We start from the raw sequence: 19840 nt of genomic DNA on the forward strand, positions 1-19840 counted from the left end.
ATGGATATCTACAAATTCATCATCTGTTACTCAGCAAAATGACAACATTGTGAGTTACACCACAAGGATTAAATAATAAAGATGAAATCTGCACATTAAGTAATAATGTTTATGCAAAATAAAATTGAAATGAGAAAGTTTTCCTTTGGTTACAAAATAAACTGTACCTAATACATGAATATATTCATATTTGACCCTGTTTACTGTGAGAAAACAATACATTCACACAACCTTAGAACATTTTAAAAGACAAATGAATTCTAATACATCAGGCACAAAAATTAATAATGTGTAAAAATAAAAGGTACCTTTCATCTGGGAAGCAAATGTCAAGGCCAATTTTGCAAATAGATCTGGATTCTCAAACTTTTCTTCTTTTACTTTTAGCCAGAAACAGTTTTCAGATATTTCTTTAGGCTCAATCTAAGACAAAATAACAATGACAAATTTCATGTTGTTACATCCTGTTTAATTTTTAAAAGACTCACTTGCCTTTGTTCATCTATCCACTAAATCAATTTCAAATATATAAAATTACACTCATAAATATTCAGAGGAACACTTATAATTCGTTTGCTATGCAGAAAAGCTAACAATAGCAATGGCTCATACAGTAAAGCACATATGAAAATGCCTACTGAAAAGACCTTCAAAATAATATAGTATATTCCTCTTCAACTTGTATACATTATTCTTATATGCATACATATTCTTATACCTAGTTTTTGAAAATATTTCATATACCAAGTATAAGATTTTATTGTGAAATTTTAATACATGTACATTATAAACATTGTTTCGATTCACTCATCCCCTAACCCTCTTGTCCTCCTATTTGTTTGAGTCCAATGTTCTCTGCAAATTTGAAGTTTACAATGAAAAAATACTTACACTCTGCGGACAAACATTCCAAAGACAACAAGATGTTTACAAGTAATGATTTTTTAAAAATGAGAGTAGTTAATATTTACAATGATAACAGTATGAAATTCTTTTTATTTCATCATGTATTTCATGAATCTTTCAAGTTGAATTTTTTTTAATTTTACCACAATTTCAAAATATTTGGTAACTTTCCAGTTATCTAGGTTACATATTTAAAGAAGAAGCTAAGGTGATAACCCACATAGGAAAGCAAGAATACCAGTAATCAATATATTAACAGCATATGATGCTGACTCACACCAACATTTTTCTCACACGTTGTCAATCATGGAAAAAGCAACAAGTTATAGTCTTACCTTGGACCAGTTGATTCTTTTCATGGCTACTTCAGGCTTATATTTTTTTTTCTCCTTCATTCCAAAAGGTAACTGAATTGGTACTGGTAGGAGAGGAAGAATTCCTCCAAGGGGTGGTGGTGGAGGAGGTACTCCAAGCAAAGGTGGTGGTGGTGGAATACCAGGCATCCCAGGTAATGGTGGTGGAGGAGGAATTACTCCAGGAAGTGGAGGTGGAGGAGGTGGGGGAGGAGGTGGTGGTGGGCATGGTCCAGCACCTGGCAATGGAGGGGGTGGAGGTGGGCCTGGAATTGCTGATGGAGCTCCCTGAAACACAAATAAGAAAATATAACATAAAATATATATACAATATATATGTATACATATATGTATATCTGTTAAGTTTTCATGTTTTAAGATCACATATACCTATTTAAGATTTCCAGATTATATACATTATAGGTACCAATAAATACAGGATTTTTAAAATATATTAATGGAAGTTTTCAGTTTGTAAGATTTTTCTAAAAAAAACTCTAATATAAAGAAATAACATTTTTCACTATAAATATAGCCAAAAAAGCATGGCATGTGTTTTATAACTATTAGCTTAGCTGATTAAAGTATGACAAGGTCATGGATTCAAATCTCTTGGGTGTCAATTAGTCTTACAGAAAGACATTTCACAGTACCTCCATTTAGCTCTCTTCAAATATTGATGATTAATATTAAGTAACATCCATTTGCATAGTAATATAAGCATATCGACATTTTATATTTATGGATTATTTTTGTCCTTATTATAACCTTGTAATATAGATAGGTCATTTGATGGCATCTTTATCTCAGTACTTATATATAAGGAAACTACGCACAGAGACAATAAATGAAGACTGAGAATATAGTTTATTTACTAGAGTCCTTGTCATAATGAGGTCTTACGTTTGATTCATAACACACACACACACACACACACACACACACACACACACACAGAGAGAGAGAGAGAGAGAGAGAGAGAGAGAGAGAGAGAGAGAGAGAGAGAGAGAGATGCACACAAGCCACAGTGGAAAACAATAGGATTTATATCTGAATGTGGTTCTCCTCTTTCTGCTCTGCTTTCTTAATGAAAGTGTGTCATTTGCCATGTGGATTTATTCACACAAATGGCTCATAAGGGAAGAATTACTTACTTTTACTCTCACAAAGTAACATCAGGCTTGTTCTCTAATGGCACTTATTACAGGCAGATAACACTGCATTCTATATTATTTTTTAAGGATTAAATAAACTTTAAAATATCACTGATCACAACAGTTTCCTTTCTAAAACAAACATGAAAGTATTTCAAAGAAACTAGTACCACTTAACAGAATTTTTTGTAATCAAAATACTGCATTTCATTAATTGAAATTTCGTGGTATGGTGGTTACTTTTTAATCAGAAGGAGTCCTTTTATCTTGGCTATCATAAAATTTCTATTTGGCAATTTAACATTCCAAGTTAAACCTTGAAGTATCTTCCAGAATAAAAAAAAATTAACTAAACGTGGACAAAAAATTAAATAACAATTTTATTTATAAAAACACTTTACAATTTTTCATTTATACTTACATACAATTATGGAAATATGTTTTATATAATGTCAACTAGTATTAATCAAATTGTTATTCATATGTGTAAGCATGCTTATATAGTCACATATATATTTATTTGTACATTTAAAACATACACACATATATGTATATGTAAATATATATTTGCAAACATAAAAATGGCTAGCCACTCCTGGAATGAAATCCTTTCCTGAAGACAGGAGGAATCACATCAATCTATGAAAGCCTGATTTTCATGCTTAACTAAAATTAATGAAATTAGTAGGAAAATTCAAGCTTAGAAAATTTGTAATTTATTCCACAAGGATTTTGAATGATGAGAATTTTTGAATACTTGAAAGGCACAATATGTGTCCCTTCTTTTCACTGAAAAATTAATATCAATAAGAAATGCAAATATTCAATAAACTTTTAAAATATCAGTCAAATAGTCCATCCATTAGATATAAATCATTTGTACAATCACACAAATTCTTTAAAGTATTTAAGGAGTGCTCATCAACATGTGAATGGACCTTTAAAAAATGAAAGAATAAATGCCTAGGAAATTAACTCAAGTAAGTATATCCTCTACAAGTTTGAAGCCTCTCAGTATCAAAACATATTAGCCACTTCTTCCTTCATTGAATAATTAGTAGTTAAAAAATCAGACTGTACTATAATATATACTGTATTTGATATAGTTTGTTAGGGCTGTGTAATGAGAGTATGTCTCAAAAAAACAAAAAGCAGAAAGAAAGGTTTCACCAGCATTTATGAGTATATGAGATGACTGCTAGCAAGAGATGGCTTTTCTAACAGACATAAAACATAGTCAGGCAAGGTAGTATGTAATTTTAATCCCAGAGCTCAGGAGGCAGATGCAGATGGTTCAAAGCCAACCTGGATTACACATAGTTCAGACAAGCAAGGGCTACAAAATAAGAGCCTGTCTCAAATATACAAATGAAAACATCAAAAGATACTTTGATGAAATGAGTCACAGAAGGGTATCAGTGAGAGAGGTCTGTTCAACATAGGGTATTTCAAAATTTTTAGTAGGGTAACAAGTCTTGCAAATCTCTAAGAAGTTCATGTTTAATCAAAAATGCTACTGCATATGAAACATTTGCAAGGTAAATCACTGCAGATAGTTAGATATAAATGATTGCAAAGAAATGGCCATGGTTGACTTTAGGTAAAAGCCATCTATAAGAAAAGAAAATGTAACAGTGTTCAATTTAGTGGACTATGGAATACTCTGTGAAAAATCATTAAAATATCTGTAAGTAGTATGTGAGAAAGTTGGAAGAATAGAAGATACGGAGACAGTAAGTTACAGATCTGATGAAAGGAAAAAAGAGTTAACAGCAACAGAGATATTGTAGTAGTTAGGAGAGCTGTCAGAATCTAGGATGTGAAGGGTGTAAGTGGAAGGCAGCCCATGCCAGAAGGCTTTAATATTTCTGGTAAGGAGATTTTCTTTAATCCCAGATACAACAAGCAACCACTGTACACAATAAATCCTACAGTAATAATTATTGAAACCATGTTATATGAGGATTAATTTTTCATTGACATAAAATCATGAACATGATAAGATGACTATAAGAAGGAAGGAAAATTAGGAGACAATTATAATAGTTCAGGCAAAATATGATGAGAGTAGACCTGAAGGGATTGGAGTTTTGATGAAGAAGTCAAAAAGTCAGTGGAACAATTTAAATAAAAGAAGAACTAACATCATTTGTCAGGAACAGGTCAAGGAAAATAATCAAGCTTCAGGATTAAGAAAATAGTGGTAAAATTTTAAACAATTAAAAGTAGAGACAAAGCAGGTTTAAGAAAAGAGAAAAGATAAAAAAAAATATTGAGTTTGATTTCAATACAAAATAATTGCCTAAGGGGACAGCTGGTAATGTAAGATAGACTCGAAAGCATTGACACCGTCTAAAAGGTGATATATGAACATATGAAACTGAGTGAGGTGTTTGTGCAAAGAAATACAAAGCAAAACAAAGTGCCAAGGATAGAGAGAACACAGAGAAATAGCTCCCGATATTAGAGAATGAGAAATCAAGTTGTCAGACATGTAGAAAGAGAAGAAGAATAACACTGAGAGGAGAAATGAAGACTTAAATAGTGGACACAAATGATATGTGTTATGGATAGAAAAAGGATAGCACATGTGTACTTATTAGTAACACTGGAAGTACTTACTCAGTATACTAATGGAAACAGATGTAGTCAATCAATCACCACTTACTGAAAATTAAATATTTAAAGGCACCTTCTTAAATTTCATATTATTCTTTTAAGCCATAAAATGTGTTTAGGATATATGTAATTAGAATGTGTAGGTATCTTAAATAAGAGATTTTGTGCAAGGGAATCCAAATAGAAATAAAGTATATAAGTTTTGAATTGAAGATAGTCTATGCTTAGCAATCTCAAGCCTTTTGCATAATTAAAATTTATGAGCATTTCTATATTCTTTTTGAAAGAAAATACTATGCACACAATTTTTCAAATCATCATGAAAATTTCATGTCACAACAGTTTGGCTTGTATAATGTATTCTGTTAAAAATATTCAGGGCAGTTTGAGCAAATGAAGCCTTATTTATTTCCAAACATTAAAACGATTTACTGTCCTGGAAAAAATCAAATCTGTAGTTATTTCAACTAAAATGTGAAACTGTCAACAACAACCAAAAAGTCAGTTTCTGATCTCATTTTTCCTTCTGACTAACAGGATAACTTTCTATCACCAATTCATTGCGACGTAAAGTCTACACTTTGTTTCATTACCTGGGCTCGAAGTTGCTGGATTTCTGTTTCCAGTTCTTTGATTTTTTCATCCCGTTTCTGAAGCTCTGCTTGAGCTTCTTGTCGAGCTGTGAATTCTTCATCGAACTGCAATGACCACCATCATAAATGTATAGTTACTAATGCGTAATTGAGAGAGATTTGAGCAATATGCAGTAATGGTTTTTGCTTCACTGAATTTACAGATCACACAGAAAGATAAAGTTCTTAATCGTTCACTTGACAATTAAGCATCCACACAAGGATAATTCTCTTTAAAAAAAAAAAGAATAGAAAAAATGAGTGGACTCTAAAGTCTCTGTTCATGTCTAATGAAAAATTTATAGTTATAGGAAATTCAGCTGTAGAGTTTATGTTTACTAAGGATTTGGTCCATTCTTTTTAGTTTAATTGGAAAGTGAACATAAAAATATGGAATGCATTTATAACTTTGAACATATTTAATCTTTAAGGAGATTGAATTTCACAATGATCAGAAGTGCATCCACTAACACATATTGGACTGGGAAATTCTTTCTGCCACATTCTTCATTGCTTAGCCTCCAAAAACTGGTGCTTCACAAAATCTGATCATATGATAGATATTGCAATTCTGTTCTATGTTAGATGGTTAAACAACAACAACAACAAAAATGAACTCTCTTTAAACAACTCAGGAGAGGAAAGTGAGGCAAGTAAAGATATCTGAGAGGGTAGAGGTGTACTATCATAACAACCTGAGTTTGATCCTTGAATCACATAAGATGACAGGAAAAAATTGAAACCTCTAGGTTGTTCTCTGAACTCTCCACATAGGCAGACATATGACAGCATGTACACCAATACACACCACAATAAATAAATGAACAAACAAGTAAATATATAAAATATATATACAAATATACACACATACATATATACACATACATACAGACATATATACATACATATATAAACACGTACAAGAGGAAGAGAGGAAAAGAGAGAAAAAGAGTGAAAATGAGGGGTACTAAAGGTACCAGCACTACAAAATGTGCATATACACTCCTGCATCTTGTCCTACCTCCTACCTCAGTCGTTACTCTAAGCATACACAAACTGGACTCATTTACAGCAAATATTGTATAGGTTTAGCTACAGAAAATTTTATTTACTTTTTATTGTCAATGTCAGCTCAGGTCATTTTATACGTCTCTAGATTATCCCAACAATATTATTTGTTTGTAAAAGTGATACATCTTAGTATGTAGAACTGTAATTAAAGTGTGTGAAATGATAGAGCAGCACATTCCCTGTTAATAAATATTCATCCTTTTAGTAGATAGAACCTAAGAGAATTATAGAATGCTCTTCTGGTGGGATAAACAAAGGGTGTGGGTAGGCTGGAAGACTGTTTCCCTCAAACCTAAAATAATGTGTAGTCATGCTTTTACTCATCTCTGATTGCATACTTGGAAAATGCCTTATACAGGCTGGTAAAAAGTCTTATATAATATAAACTCAATCCCTAAAGGAGAGCAAATACAAGAGGCCCCTTCAATGATCTTCTTTTTCTACTTCTCTGAGAACATGAGGATCTTGAGCAGACATAGTGATGCACGCCTATAACCCTAACACTCAGAAGTAGAGACAATAGGATCAATATAAGTTCAAAGCCAGGCTAAACTACATAGTGAATTGTATGCTAGGAAAGAATGCACAAAGAACCCAATTTTTCAAAATCAAAACAAAACAGAAAAAAAGACATAATTCTACCAAATGGGCTTGTTCCATCAATACAACTTCCCTGAATCTCTAGTAATAACTCTTCTCTTAAAGTTACTTTCTCCTATATAGTATGTCAAATATGCCGTTGACATGAGTGAACATTTTCTACTTTTAATCTAATATTATGTTACATATAAATACACACAATAGGAATGATACACACCTAAAAATGGAGAGGTCTTTTTTTTAAGTCCCTAATCTTGGGCTCTCTTTTTAATTTCAAAGAGAGCACAATCAAAGGAAAATAAGTGGCTTGCATAGAATCAAAGTGAACTACTGGAAAAGTTGAGGTTGGATCTTATAAACATCGTCTAACATTTTGGAAAAACTAGGCGTGAATATTATCAAAACATATTACACAAATATCAAAATTTTCAAAGAGCTAGATAAAAAATTAAAATCTTTTACAATTCCTCTTGAAATGATTCAGAAGAGAATGCATATAGCCATGATTAGGTTAATTCTACAAATCTAGTCAAAATATTGGCAATTAACATTTTTAGTAGTTATCACTGTATTTTCCTATGATTTTAGGATACTTTATATAATTAAAGGAAACTACGGAGATAGGTCATCAAAATGTACTCCAGTTTTACAATACCTATTCAAATTTAAGGAGAGCCTATGACATTCAAGGAAAATTTAAGACATATTATGCAAAAGGAAATTATAATAAATATAAAAGTCTATTGCTCAAAAGTATGCATTTTTACCAATAAGAATGACAGCTACACACAATCATACTGTGCTCAACTCAACTTTTTACCACCTATTCTGTCAAGTGAAAGAGTAAAAGTATTGTTTCAAATACCCTGAAGTAACTCTATAATTTCCAGAGTAATTACAAAAATGATAAGCTAATCTCAAAGTTAAGTCATAACATTCAAATAGTGAGCAAATGTAAGCACTCGTCTTGCCGTCGGTTGAACACCAGAAGTGTTCTGTCTTTTGTTTTGATACTCTATCCATCTGTATCCCACAGGGAAGAAAGGAAAAAAGGAGGAGGAGAAAGGGAGAGAAGAACACTTCACAAACATTAATAAAATTGCATGTATGCTTTTATCAAATAAAAAGGAGCTGTTTTATGCCTAAATGAAATTATACTATTCATATAGATTGTACTTATTGAAATCCATTTATAAGCAGAAAGAAAAGAGAAAAGAAGAGCTGCAAGTTCCAATAAGCCTTTAAAAAGTAACCACATCATTTATTAAATGCCATTGACAAATTTCTAAGGAGTCTAAAGAAAGAGATATGAGGGGACAAGAAAAGGAGAATGAATTCCAACATTAGCCTGTTTCAACACCAATAAGCTTTTTGTGTTGAGGATCAAAGCCAGAAATCTTGTGTGTGCTAGTGAAGCATTCTAACAACTGAAGTTCAGCACCAGCTCAAATGGCATATTTAAAGAGAAACCAAGCTTCTCCCAGTTCTCCATGGAGCTGTTTAGTATAAGTGAATACAAAAGGAAAGCAATGGAGGAATTTATTTTGGTGTTTGATTATAACTCTGTATCCTTTCAGCCAGCTAATTTTAACTCATTTGTCATTAAGTATAATATGATTAGTGTTTTTCTTTTCTAATGAATTGGTAAGAGAGAAGGGAATACTAATTATATTATTATATTAGGAAATAGTTCTTGACTCTAGTAGTATAAAGCACTACAAAATTGTAAGGACAAATTATAAAGTGTCATATAAAAAACAAATGTGGTTATGGTTTAACTATGCATTGTGGTTAAATTATTGATTTAAAAGACAGGACTACAATTTTGTCAGTCTTACCTTCTTTGAAAATTCCATTGCTTTTTGCTCACTTTCTTCAACTTTTGCCTTGTTTACACAAGCATCTATACAGATGAAGCAAAAATACATAAAAATATATGAGATAGAATCTCCAGCTAATTATGGCTGCCAGTATATCAATCTGTACTTTTCATATGACTTATTATTAAGGGTAAATTAATCTATAATATAATGCACATTAATTACCACATTTTCTTTCTTTGGTGTTAAAGCAAAAACACACAAACATCCAAAATATCCTCAATCAAATTATGACTGTAATGAAAATCTTTAATTATAATCCAATTATTTAACACAATAGAATTATTTAAAAATTGCACATTATTATGTAGAGAGAGGTGGCAAAGCTTCCATTGTTGAGATAATGAAAACTCAAAGTGATCCTCTAAAACACTGAGGGAGAAAGATAGAGTGACATTCATCAGTTCAGGTTTTCCAGGAAACTCTTTTACTTAAGTTCTGATCAGAAACCAAATGCATCATGCACAAAGGGAAGCAAACTTAAAATTATTGAGCTCTAGTTAATAAACATAATGGAAAAGCCTCCTTAGAATCATGTGGTATCTTTATATATTACCCCAATATTTCTCCAAAAGAAAATGAAACATGTTTGAATTGCAGTTTTATATAAGTGTTCCATAACAGCTTTATTGCAATAGTTAAAACACTGGAAATAATGCAACTTACAGAAAGAAATACAAATTGTGTTAGATTCATACATGAATATTGCTTCATAAATTAAAGGAATACAACATCAATACATGAATGGGAAGAAATACAGGAAAGGTATGAATCTCAAATTTATTATGCTTAATAAAAAGAGACAGATGCAGATAATATATGTTATGTAATACTATTTACAAAAGATTTTAGAAAAGGAGACTGAGAAAAAATTAGACTAAACCACAGTATAAGAGAAATCAGTGGATGTCACTAAAAGAGTTGGGAAGAACACAAAGAAGGCAGAAACTTTAATGAATAATACAGGTATTTATGATCTTGTACAGAATGATAGTTTTAAGTATATGAAATATTAATACATATGTATGTATTTCTAATTTTAAATAAACACATGCATACCTTAAATAAATTTATTTATTATACATTGATTAACTTATATTTAAATTGATTACTTTTTTTAACTCAAAGGTATAAGAATGATTTTTCTTTTTAGATTTTTAAAACTTAATTTATCTCATTTTATGTGTATGGGTCTTTTGATGGCATGTATGTTTGTGTAGCACATGCTTGCAGTACTCACCAATGCAAAGACCAGAAAAGGACATAGGACCAACTGGAGTTACAGATGGTTATGGTCTGTCATGTGAGTGATGGGAATCAAGCCCAAGTCCTCACCAAGGCAAGGAAGCATATTTAACTGCTAAGACCTCTCTCTTGCTCCAAGTTTTAATGTGTTTTTTAAAATTTGCAACAATGCTACAATATTACACATAACCAGAAAACTGGTATTGTGCAAAAGAGCCTTATCTGGGCAATACATGTCATGGTTGACACTGATTTTTCCTTTTATTTGTGTCTAAATTCAAATAGGACATCAAAGAAGAGTTTTAGTAAAGGAACTGATATGATCTAAAAAAAATAATAAGACATATAGGCCTGTGAAAGTAGCCTAGACTAGAATACTCAGATGCAAGTGATATCAAATAGACAGCCCTGCATAGCCTGGATGATGCTGAAGCATTTGATAATTTTGTAGGGTCAAGCTTTCTAAAAATATATGGCCTTTTAAAAGACTACCCTCACTGATAGGAATTATTTCTGAAAAAGCAGTGAGAAACTGTCCAGCATTTACAAAGAAGAATGTTCAATTAAGCTGATTATGAAAGAATTTTGTAGTAAAAGGGATCAATTAGCATATTCTTTTATAATTTTAAGGACAAGAAAACAATCTAGATGTCATAATAACAGAAAACATTAAGAGAACATAGGTTAAAATGACTATGACAGATCATAATATGGCATGTAACACAGTCCCAATTCTTTTGGTAAAATTTTTTGTTATTATAATTTATTTACATTACATCTCAATTGTAATCCCTTTGTTCTTATCTTCCCATTACCACCCTCCCTCCCTCCATTGTCCTATTCTCCTCCCCAAGACCTCTGACAGAAAAGGAAATCCACCCCCACAGTCTGACAACAGCCTATCAGTTCTCATCCCAATTCTAATGTGAACTGTGTCAATCTTCACAATGCTGTACAAAAAAAAATCTTCTTAGAGGTAGTTTTATTGATACAGACATACATACATAAGAAAGCTACTTTTAAAATGTATTCTGTTGAAAAGGAAGCTATCTTGATGCAGTTGATATGTGTCATTTACAGAAATTTCTCAGTTGACTACAGTAAATATGGATTTCCTTTAGAGATGGAAAATAAAATATGAGAAATAATACGCAATCTCTGACTTCTCTTGTGAGTCTGTCCTCTGCCATGGAATGAAAAACAGTATATAGATGGTATTGAAGAACTTTTTGTTTTCTTTAAAACAATCAACTTCATGCTTCAACGTAGGCAGTAATGGCGTGGTTAGTTCTAAATGAAAATCCCTCACTACAAAGCCATAGACCACAGCATATGACAAAAGAGAAGCTTACCATTCATCAATGATCAGACAATAGTATCTCTACCTGGCATTCTCTAAGTAAATAAAGTGATTTCCTTATCATGACAATTCTTTCCACAAATTTGAGAACCAGAGTAGCATGTTTGTAGTACTGAGACTTTACTACACACATTATTGTCACAATCTCTCTGTGAAGATGAACTGAATTTAAAGACACTAAAGTTGTGCTTCTGAAATTCAAGGAATCCAACAAAAAACATCATGGTGTTTTGTGGGGTCTGACAGCTAACTGTCAGCTGCCTTGGTAGTGCTGAAACTCATCAAAAAGATTTAGATATACAAACCTGTAAGAATTCTTATGATCCTCAAAACCAATAGTTAAAACAATTGAGTGGCTACAGCAACAGTGATTTATCAGATATGAAGTGCAGTGGGAGACCTATCTTTAAAAAGTGCTCTGTATACAGAAGATGTGAAACATGAAGGGCAGTAAAATATAATCCATACCTATCAGATGAGTGAAATCAACGTCTAATCGTTGCCTGTACTTGAAGTCTGGGTCCATGCCACTGCAGTGCAGCACTATCTGTGAGACACACTCCTCAATTATTTTATAATACTGTGGCCTAAAAAAAAGAGAGAGAGAGAGAAAATTATTTGAGAATACTTTTCTACTTGCATCAATCAATTTTCCTATGAAGGGATTCAGAATGCTAAAAGATCTCAGGTTTTTTTTCCAGCACCACTAAGAAAATAATTCCACTAACATTTACTCTTCTTTAGAGAAAATATGACTAAGGCTTTAAAGATGGTCTGAACATTAGGGGACCCATTCGAGTATGATGTAATCGACTGAAAACATGTACTGACTTAACATTTTAGTTTGCAGGGATTCGCGCTTGTGTTCAAAAATACGTATCAGCTTTATCTATCTATTTAAGGTATTATTTCTAGAGTTAATGAAAATAAACTACAGCTTAGTCCTAAATTTATGAGCACAGAAACAGTTTTAGACAGCCGCAAGTTCTCAAGAGATGAGGTTCTTGGCCTTAGGTGGCAAGCAATGTCTTGAATTCAGTGCAGAGCATTTACTCAGGAGCTTATAAAACTAGCCTGAGTCATTTTTGTTATAGACTAATGTGAAGACCTTTATATGCAACATACTTCTGAAAACATGTTTTGTAAAATCATACCCACTTAATTTGCATACCTACAGCTAAAAGGTGGGTGATGTATCAAAGATTTTAAAACAAATCATTTTTCTATACTCTCCCAAGGGAATTTTGGCCTTAAAAATGACCAGTGTCTAAAAAAGTAAAAATAGGGGACATTTTGTATTAAAATTTGCAGAACACAAATTGTAATGGGTTAATAAGTTCAAAAGTAGTACAGAGAGGTATTACTTCAGACAAATTATGACACAAAAATTTATAAATATAGTTTGTCAACCTTCCAAAAATAGGAAAATGGAGAAAAACAGATTCTAATTATCCTTCTGTGTGTTTAATCATGTGGATGTTCCAAAAATCAAGAATGAAAAGGAGTATATATTGTGTGACAAGAGCATTCCAAAACCCATAATCATATCTTGGGATAAATAATATTAGTCTTTAAATTTAATGTGGTGAACCACTCTACATAACTAAGAAAAACACAATTCTTTACTTTGAGGGGATATTCAGGAGCCTACACGTGAAAGAATGTACTTGTCACCCCTCAACCTCATAGGAATACCTCAAGGAGGAAAGGATGGTGGAGCTGTGGAAATAGTACAGTGGGTAAAACACTAGCTGTGCAAGAAAGAACACCGGAGTTCAAATGCTCAGCACATCTGAAAACCCTAAGTTCTCTGGGATGTTGACAGGAGGATCACAGGCATGTACCAGCATTCATCCAGTTTCAGTGATAGAGACACTATCTCAAGGTAATTATCAGAGAGCCGCAGAACAAAACAACTAATTTGACCTCTAGCCTCTGTCTGTGTACACAGGAACACAGTTACACACATAGTACACACACACACACACACACACACACACACACACACACACAAGCACACCCACATACAAACACAAATCCACTAACATACCACAAACATAATCTTTAAAAATATGCCATGTGAATATTAAGAAATGGATAAGTCCACACAAATCATGCTCCCAGGTAAGTGAATACTCATGACTACTGTACCCACACACTGTGTACTATAATTTATAGTGGTATTTAAAAGTACAGATTAGTAATTTCAACACTTTTCTGTCTCCTCAACATCATAACGTTGATGAAGTTATTGTATTACCCTGAAAAAAAAACTATATGCTGTTTTAGAACTGTCAATTTTGTTACCAATACAACTAATATCCTGATAGCATTGCTTGTCCTGAAATCCTAGTATGCCATAATTGCATGTACATAAGTGGTAAAGCAATCAAGGGTAGCATGAATCATAATTACCATAAGACCGTGCTCACGAGTCTATAGATAATGTCAGTCACTCATAAAACTATTATCTTATAATTTCCCATCATACTATCTATTCTAAAACTTAAATCTATTGGTAATTATCATATTAATTTATTTTAAAAGCAGTATGACTGGAAAAAACTTAAATATGTACAATAATATTTTCCTACATTCAAAGATTGCACATTTACTGAACACTATAAAAAGAATGATAAAAAAGAAATGATAAAGCTAATTTGATAAAACAGGTAAGATGTTTATAATTCTAGAAGCTCTAGTGTTTTCATGATAGGTTAATTTCTATTTGAAATATGTTTGCTTGATGTACCATAGAAATCTTTTGACACAATTTTAAAAATAAATTGTTTTAAGTTGATAATGACAATATGTGATGAAAATTGATTTACATTCAGAATTTTAGGTGCACCAAGATAGGAAAGATGTTTTATTCAAGGCTGTCACATACAAATAGCCAAAATACTAAGAATGTAACAATTATATAATTACTGATTGTGCCATGGTTATTCTTATGTAGTTTATTTTATGTATGTGGAATAATTTAAATGTATATGTAAAAATTTTAAAAAGACTAAAAAAAAACAAAAAATGTATTGTTTTTCAAAATGTTATCTAAAGTAGGAAAATTCTCATACTTTATATACATATAATGCATATATTTCCTTGGTACCACTACTTTGTTAACTTTCTTTTGACATACAATTCAAATTATACATGCAGTCCTCTCACAAATATGACTCTTACCTGATATAGTAATCATTTCTGATAAGCAGAAAGTGTTGCAGGATGGATAATAAGTAACCTTCAGCAGCAGTGTCTTTCAGCATATTATAGAGAAGATGGTAGACTTCATTCATATCAGTAGAAAGTGAGTTAAGAAAAATTTTAAACATTTTTATGAATAGTGCACTTATGACCAATGCAGCTAATTTTTAAAATAAAAAATGTGTCACTTGGTTTCTATTATTTATAATAATGCTTTAACTTCAAGTTGTAGAATTTAAACATCTATAGAAAAAATTAGAGTATTACAGAAACAATTATAAAGAAAAATTCCAAGACTACTTGGACATCCACACATTTAATATTCAGTCATTCATTATATTGTCAACTTCAGATAATAGCTAGGGCCATTAAAACAAGAAAGTCATCAGTGAAAGGGGTTTTGCCTTGATCTGTCTGTGGTTCCAACACAGACACTTCTATTCTATTCTTGGACATAAAAAAAAAATGTCAAACAAGCACTCAGCTGTCAAAAGATCACAAAACTAGCTTTATTCTAAATATCCAAATAATGTAAGTCTGAAATTATTTATACTCATATCTATTTTTAAAAATATATAAACAATAAATTCCATGGACATTAAAATCTTTCTTCTTGACATATGGAAACTAGTGGTGTAAATACTGATAGTAATCTAGAAAACACTTTAAACGTGGAGTTATGTTATATGTACTGGAGACTGTGAAAGTCCATGTAAAATAAAGGCAAAATATAAGATACAAGCACAATATCTTGAAACAACATGAAATGGGCAGTAGAATTAAATATACAATGCAGGATTTAAAATCCTATATAATAATGCTGGGTTAAAGTATCATAAGCATCCTAAGTTGCTACAGAATAGATCAAATAACTGATTATATAAATTAATAAAATGCATGTTTATTGATCAAAATAAATAGAATTTATATTAGTGATGCTGCAAAAGATTGCTGTTACTAATTGGACAGGGTATCAAGGCAGGATTTCTCTATGTAATCTTGGCTGTCCTTGACTCATTTTGTAGTGAAAGCTGGACTCGAATTTACAAAGATCCACATTCCCCTATCTCCCTGAGTGCTGGGATTAACAGTATATACTAAGCTGCCTGGCTGCTGTTACTAATCTTGAGCTAGAAATTATTTCCTATGATAATACAATTTCTAGTCTTTGTATTTATGCTTGCCCAATATTTTTATGTAAGGGTAGGAGAAGTGTATATGAAAAACATAAGGCAAATAAAGTTCTATGGGTGTTTTAAGGAGGAAAATAATGCTCCAGTTTGTTTAGAATACTCAAAGAAGAATGGGGAGAAAACATTACAGGCAGAAAAGCACAGGTCAGATTGTGAAATGTTTTCCTACTTCATATAAGCCACAAGTAAATTTTAATGGGTGAGAAACAAATGGCAGTGCTATGACAATCATATCTTATATCTCAAGCAATTTCACATCAGATAGAGTCCATGATAAGATTATATCCTGTTGTATTTAATATAAGTACTTTTTACAACATTGCTTTGCTATAGACAGCTACTATTTTATCTAACAATTTTCCTATCATTAAGGAACACAAATATCTGATAAGGAATAAGACATTCATTTCCAGAGAATTGTATCTGTATGTGGAGTACCATTTAATAAACACAAAATGTCTCTTAGCTAATGTCTCATATGAACTCAAAGAACTTCTCCTCCTTAATATTCGTAAGATATACGGCCTTAGACTCTTAAACTCATGTATATTCAAGACCACTGAGCAGAATATATCTTCAATACAGTGAGCCATCATGCAGATCTCAACAGTCTGAGTGTATCATCAAAGCAGAGTTACAATTGTTCAGCACGGATGGATATCAAGGATAGCATCATATCAGAGTGCTAACATAAATAAACGTTTATAACATGGTTTACAGATGATAACTCTAAGAAGAATGTTTAAAAACCTATCCTTAATTCCTGCTTTTCAACATATACATAAAAGTAGTTTGTTGTTTGTCAGAGGATATTCCATTTCAGCTCGAATGTCATTGAGACGGTGGGATAATTCAGTTAGGTCATCTTCTTTGTTCTCTTCAAACACTCTCAATTGAATATCAAGCTCATCGTTCTCTTTTTCTTTAAGATCCTATAAAAATATATAATTCAGCAATTGAATGACAATGTAAAGTTAGCATACTTTCAAATCAAGGACAGAGCAGAATTATCAATTTACACACAGATGCAATATCAAAAACTGAGCCAGGACCTTGATTTCTTAAGCGAAAGTAAATGTAGCTAAGGTTTTCTATTTTAAAATGAAAGAACCTCATACCATCCTGTACATTTTCTTTCCATGCCGTATCTTCACTATTCACTTTAATATATTAACAATCACTTCTATAACAACACCATCTCAATGCTGTCATTTTGATTAAACGTACTCATGAAAGATCACAAAAGAAATCATGCAGTTAGAACATTCACATGTGCTTCCGGCACCAAGAAAATACAGCAAATATAGATCAATTGTGTTAATGAAGAACAAGTGCAAGGATATATTCAAGCACAACAGTCCCAAGTATGGCCTGGAAATACTGTACAATTTTTTTATGAATGGTATTTTGTGATTTTAAAGTTAAAGGGCTGTAAGGTTTTTAAGCATCAAGATACAGCTGACCACCATGCCAATCTTTCATTTTCATGTAGCCTAATCACAAAATACCAACTTGGGCAACCAAGATTTTTTTTGTAATACATCATAAGGGCATGCATTACAGTCCTCTGACAAGTTTCCCAATAATAATATAAAATAAGATTGGAAGCATGCCACACTAGAGATTGTTGGGCTTAGTATATATCACCTGAAATATCTTTTAATATCCATTAAGTTGCAGCTTTGAAAACTCAAATCGATAATCACAACTGTGGATGCCCAACGATGATACCCAAACTGGGATTATGATGTTCAGAGTTTAGCTTGAATTCTAAAAGGAAATGTAAGCAAGGTGTACTTCAAATTAGGTTTAAAAAAAAGGATGCATTTCTTCTTTCTGTTTTTGCTTCTACTTTCATTTAAGAAGAACAATGATTAACAGGGATGTAATGGCAACTAGTGAAGAAAACCACAAATCAAAGCACTTTTTATGTTAGTTCTTTCGATCTCTATACTTAATTTAACAAATGTTTACATATAATACACCTAATATATATTAAAACTAATTCTAAATAGTGTCATATAAAGCATATAACAAATAAAATTATTTCCAGTTAGTTTTTCTAAAGTAACTTGTTTGATTGAGTTATCTACTTTGAACAAAAAGAGATTTATTGGAATACAGAATTATATAATGTGTATGCATCATATTACCATGTGAGCACTGAAACAAAAGACAGAAATTTTAAACATCGATATAAATTATTTCAAAACCAAATATGCTTTAAATGTTGCTATAGAATATATATCTATTCATTTTTACCAAACTACAAAAGCAAAATTATCCAAAGAAAATAATCTATATTCCATTTAGCAGCAAAAATTAATCTACAGTGATAGTGGGAATATGAAAATAAATTTCACATAATGTTAAAATTAATTGAATTGTCATTAAGATTCTGATAATTAATTCTAAAACTTTCAGTGTTAAGAGATAGGAAGGGTGAGTACAAGAAGATAAGAGTGAGCGGATTGTAATGTGAATAAATTATAATAAAATAAAAATATTGTGTTGAGCCAGGTGTGATGGTGGATGCCTTTAGTCCCCTCACTCTGGACGCAGAAGCGGGTGGGTCTCTAAGTTTGATGCCAGCCTGGTCTACAAAGTGAGCCCAGGACAGCCAGGACTACATAGAAAAACCCTGCATCCCCTCTCCCTCAAATGTGTTGATTTAATAGATACTGGAAAACAAAACTATTTCCCCTACCAATTAATTATACTAGAAAGGTATAACTTTCGATCTGCAAGCCAAGCACTGATAGTAGTCTTAAACATGCCAAATTCATTGAATTTATTAGAGAAATCCTCTTATTCAAGCAGTCTATAAAATAGAGATAAATACAAAAGAAACATTAAAATGGCTTATACTTATTTATTAATATATTCAAGGATCAATGACTATACAAAGATGTTGCTTGATACTATATATTATAATTCTTTATAAGAAAATATTTAGTTAGTTGATACATTAATTATGTACCAGTTGACATATAAGGAATATTTTAGTATATATTAAAAATGATCATTTTACTCTACTAAATTCTGAAAAATAAATGACAAAAACAACAAGGAATTTAAAAAGGCATAGACGTAAAGAAATTATTCCCAGTGTACTAAAGGTCTGTGAGTCTAGATTAAATTTTTAATCAGTTTATATTCAAAGTAAACATTCTTAACCCACTCTTAGTATGACTTTGACACTCTTTCTAGAGGGAGTGTTATACACACTCAGATCACATTTAGAGCCATGCTTAGGTATATTTAAGGCAACCATCTAAAAGAAAGATTTGAGAACCCCTATAGGATTTATTCCAAAACTTTAGGAGAAGAAATATAATGCTTTCTACTTTCTTCATGCTGAGAAAGCAGTGAGATCTGAAGCAGAACATAATGAACAGTTAAATATCCACCCCCATCCAAGAAGCTGTTCACATTTGAGAGCTGCTGGAAGAGGGAAAATCAATTTTCATCAATAAAATGATACGGGGTATATCCACCACAGCCAGCCCACCAGCCATATGCTCAGGAACAGTAAGCCAACATAAACCATGTTTTTGGCATTTTTGATGTTGTTTGAAAGAGAGAGAAAGAACATGAAATGGGGTAGGTAGGGAGGCGGG

The 19840-nt window shown here is 31.8% G+C and overlaps 1 protein-coding gene across 3 annotated transcripts in view; it reads right to left on the reverse strand.

The window, feature by feature from the left end:
* The window catches only part of DIAPH2 (diaphanous related formin 2), a 696864-nt gene that overhangs the window by 480579 nt on the left and 196445 nt on the right, over positions 1-19840 (reverse strand). For all 3 annotated transcript variants that reach the window (XM_084790930.1, XM_084790929.1, XM_084790928.1), the window contains 7 exons: positions 17034-17152; positions 15007-15123; positions 12289-12407; positions 9174-9238; positions 5626-5730; positions 1242-1547; positions 309-423 (listed from right to left, as the gene is read on the reverse strand). In XM_084790930.1, coding sequence (XP_084647056.1) covers positions 309-423; positions 1242-1547; positions 5626-5730; positions 9174-9238; positions 12289-12407; positions 15007-15123; positions 17034-17152 — 946 coding nt within the window. The remainder of the gene's footprint in view (positions 1-308; positions 424-1241; positions 1548-5625; positions 5731-9173; positions 9239-12288; positions 12408-15006; positions 15124-17033; positions 17153-19840) is intronic.

The sequence above is a fragment of the Acomys minous genome (assembly GCF_964271855.1).
Source record: "Acomys minous genome assembly, chromosome: 7".
Classification (NCBI taxonomy): domain Eukaryota; kingdom Metazoa; phylum Chordata; class Mammalia; order Rodentia; family Muridae; genus Acomys; species Acomys minous.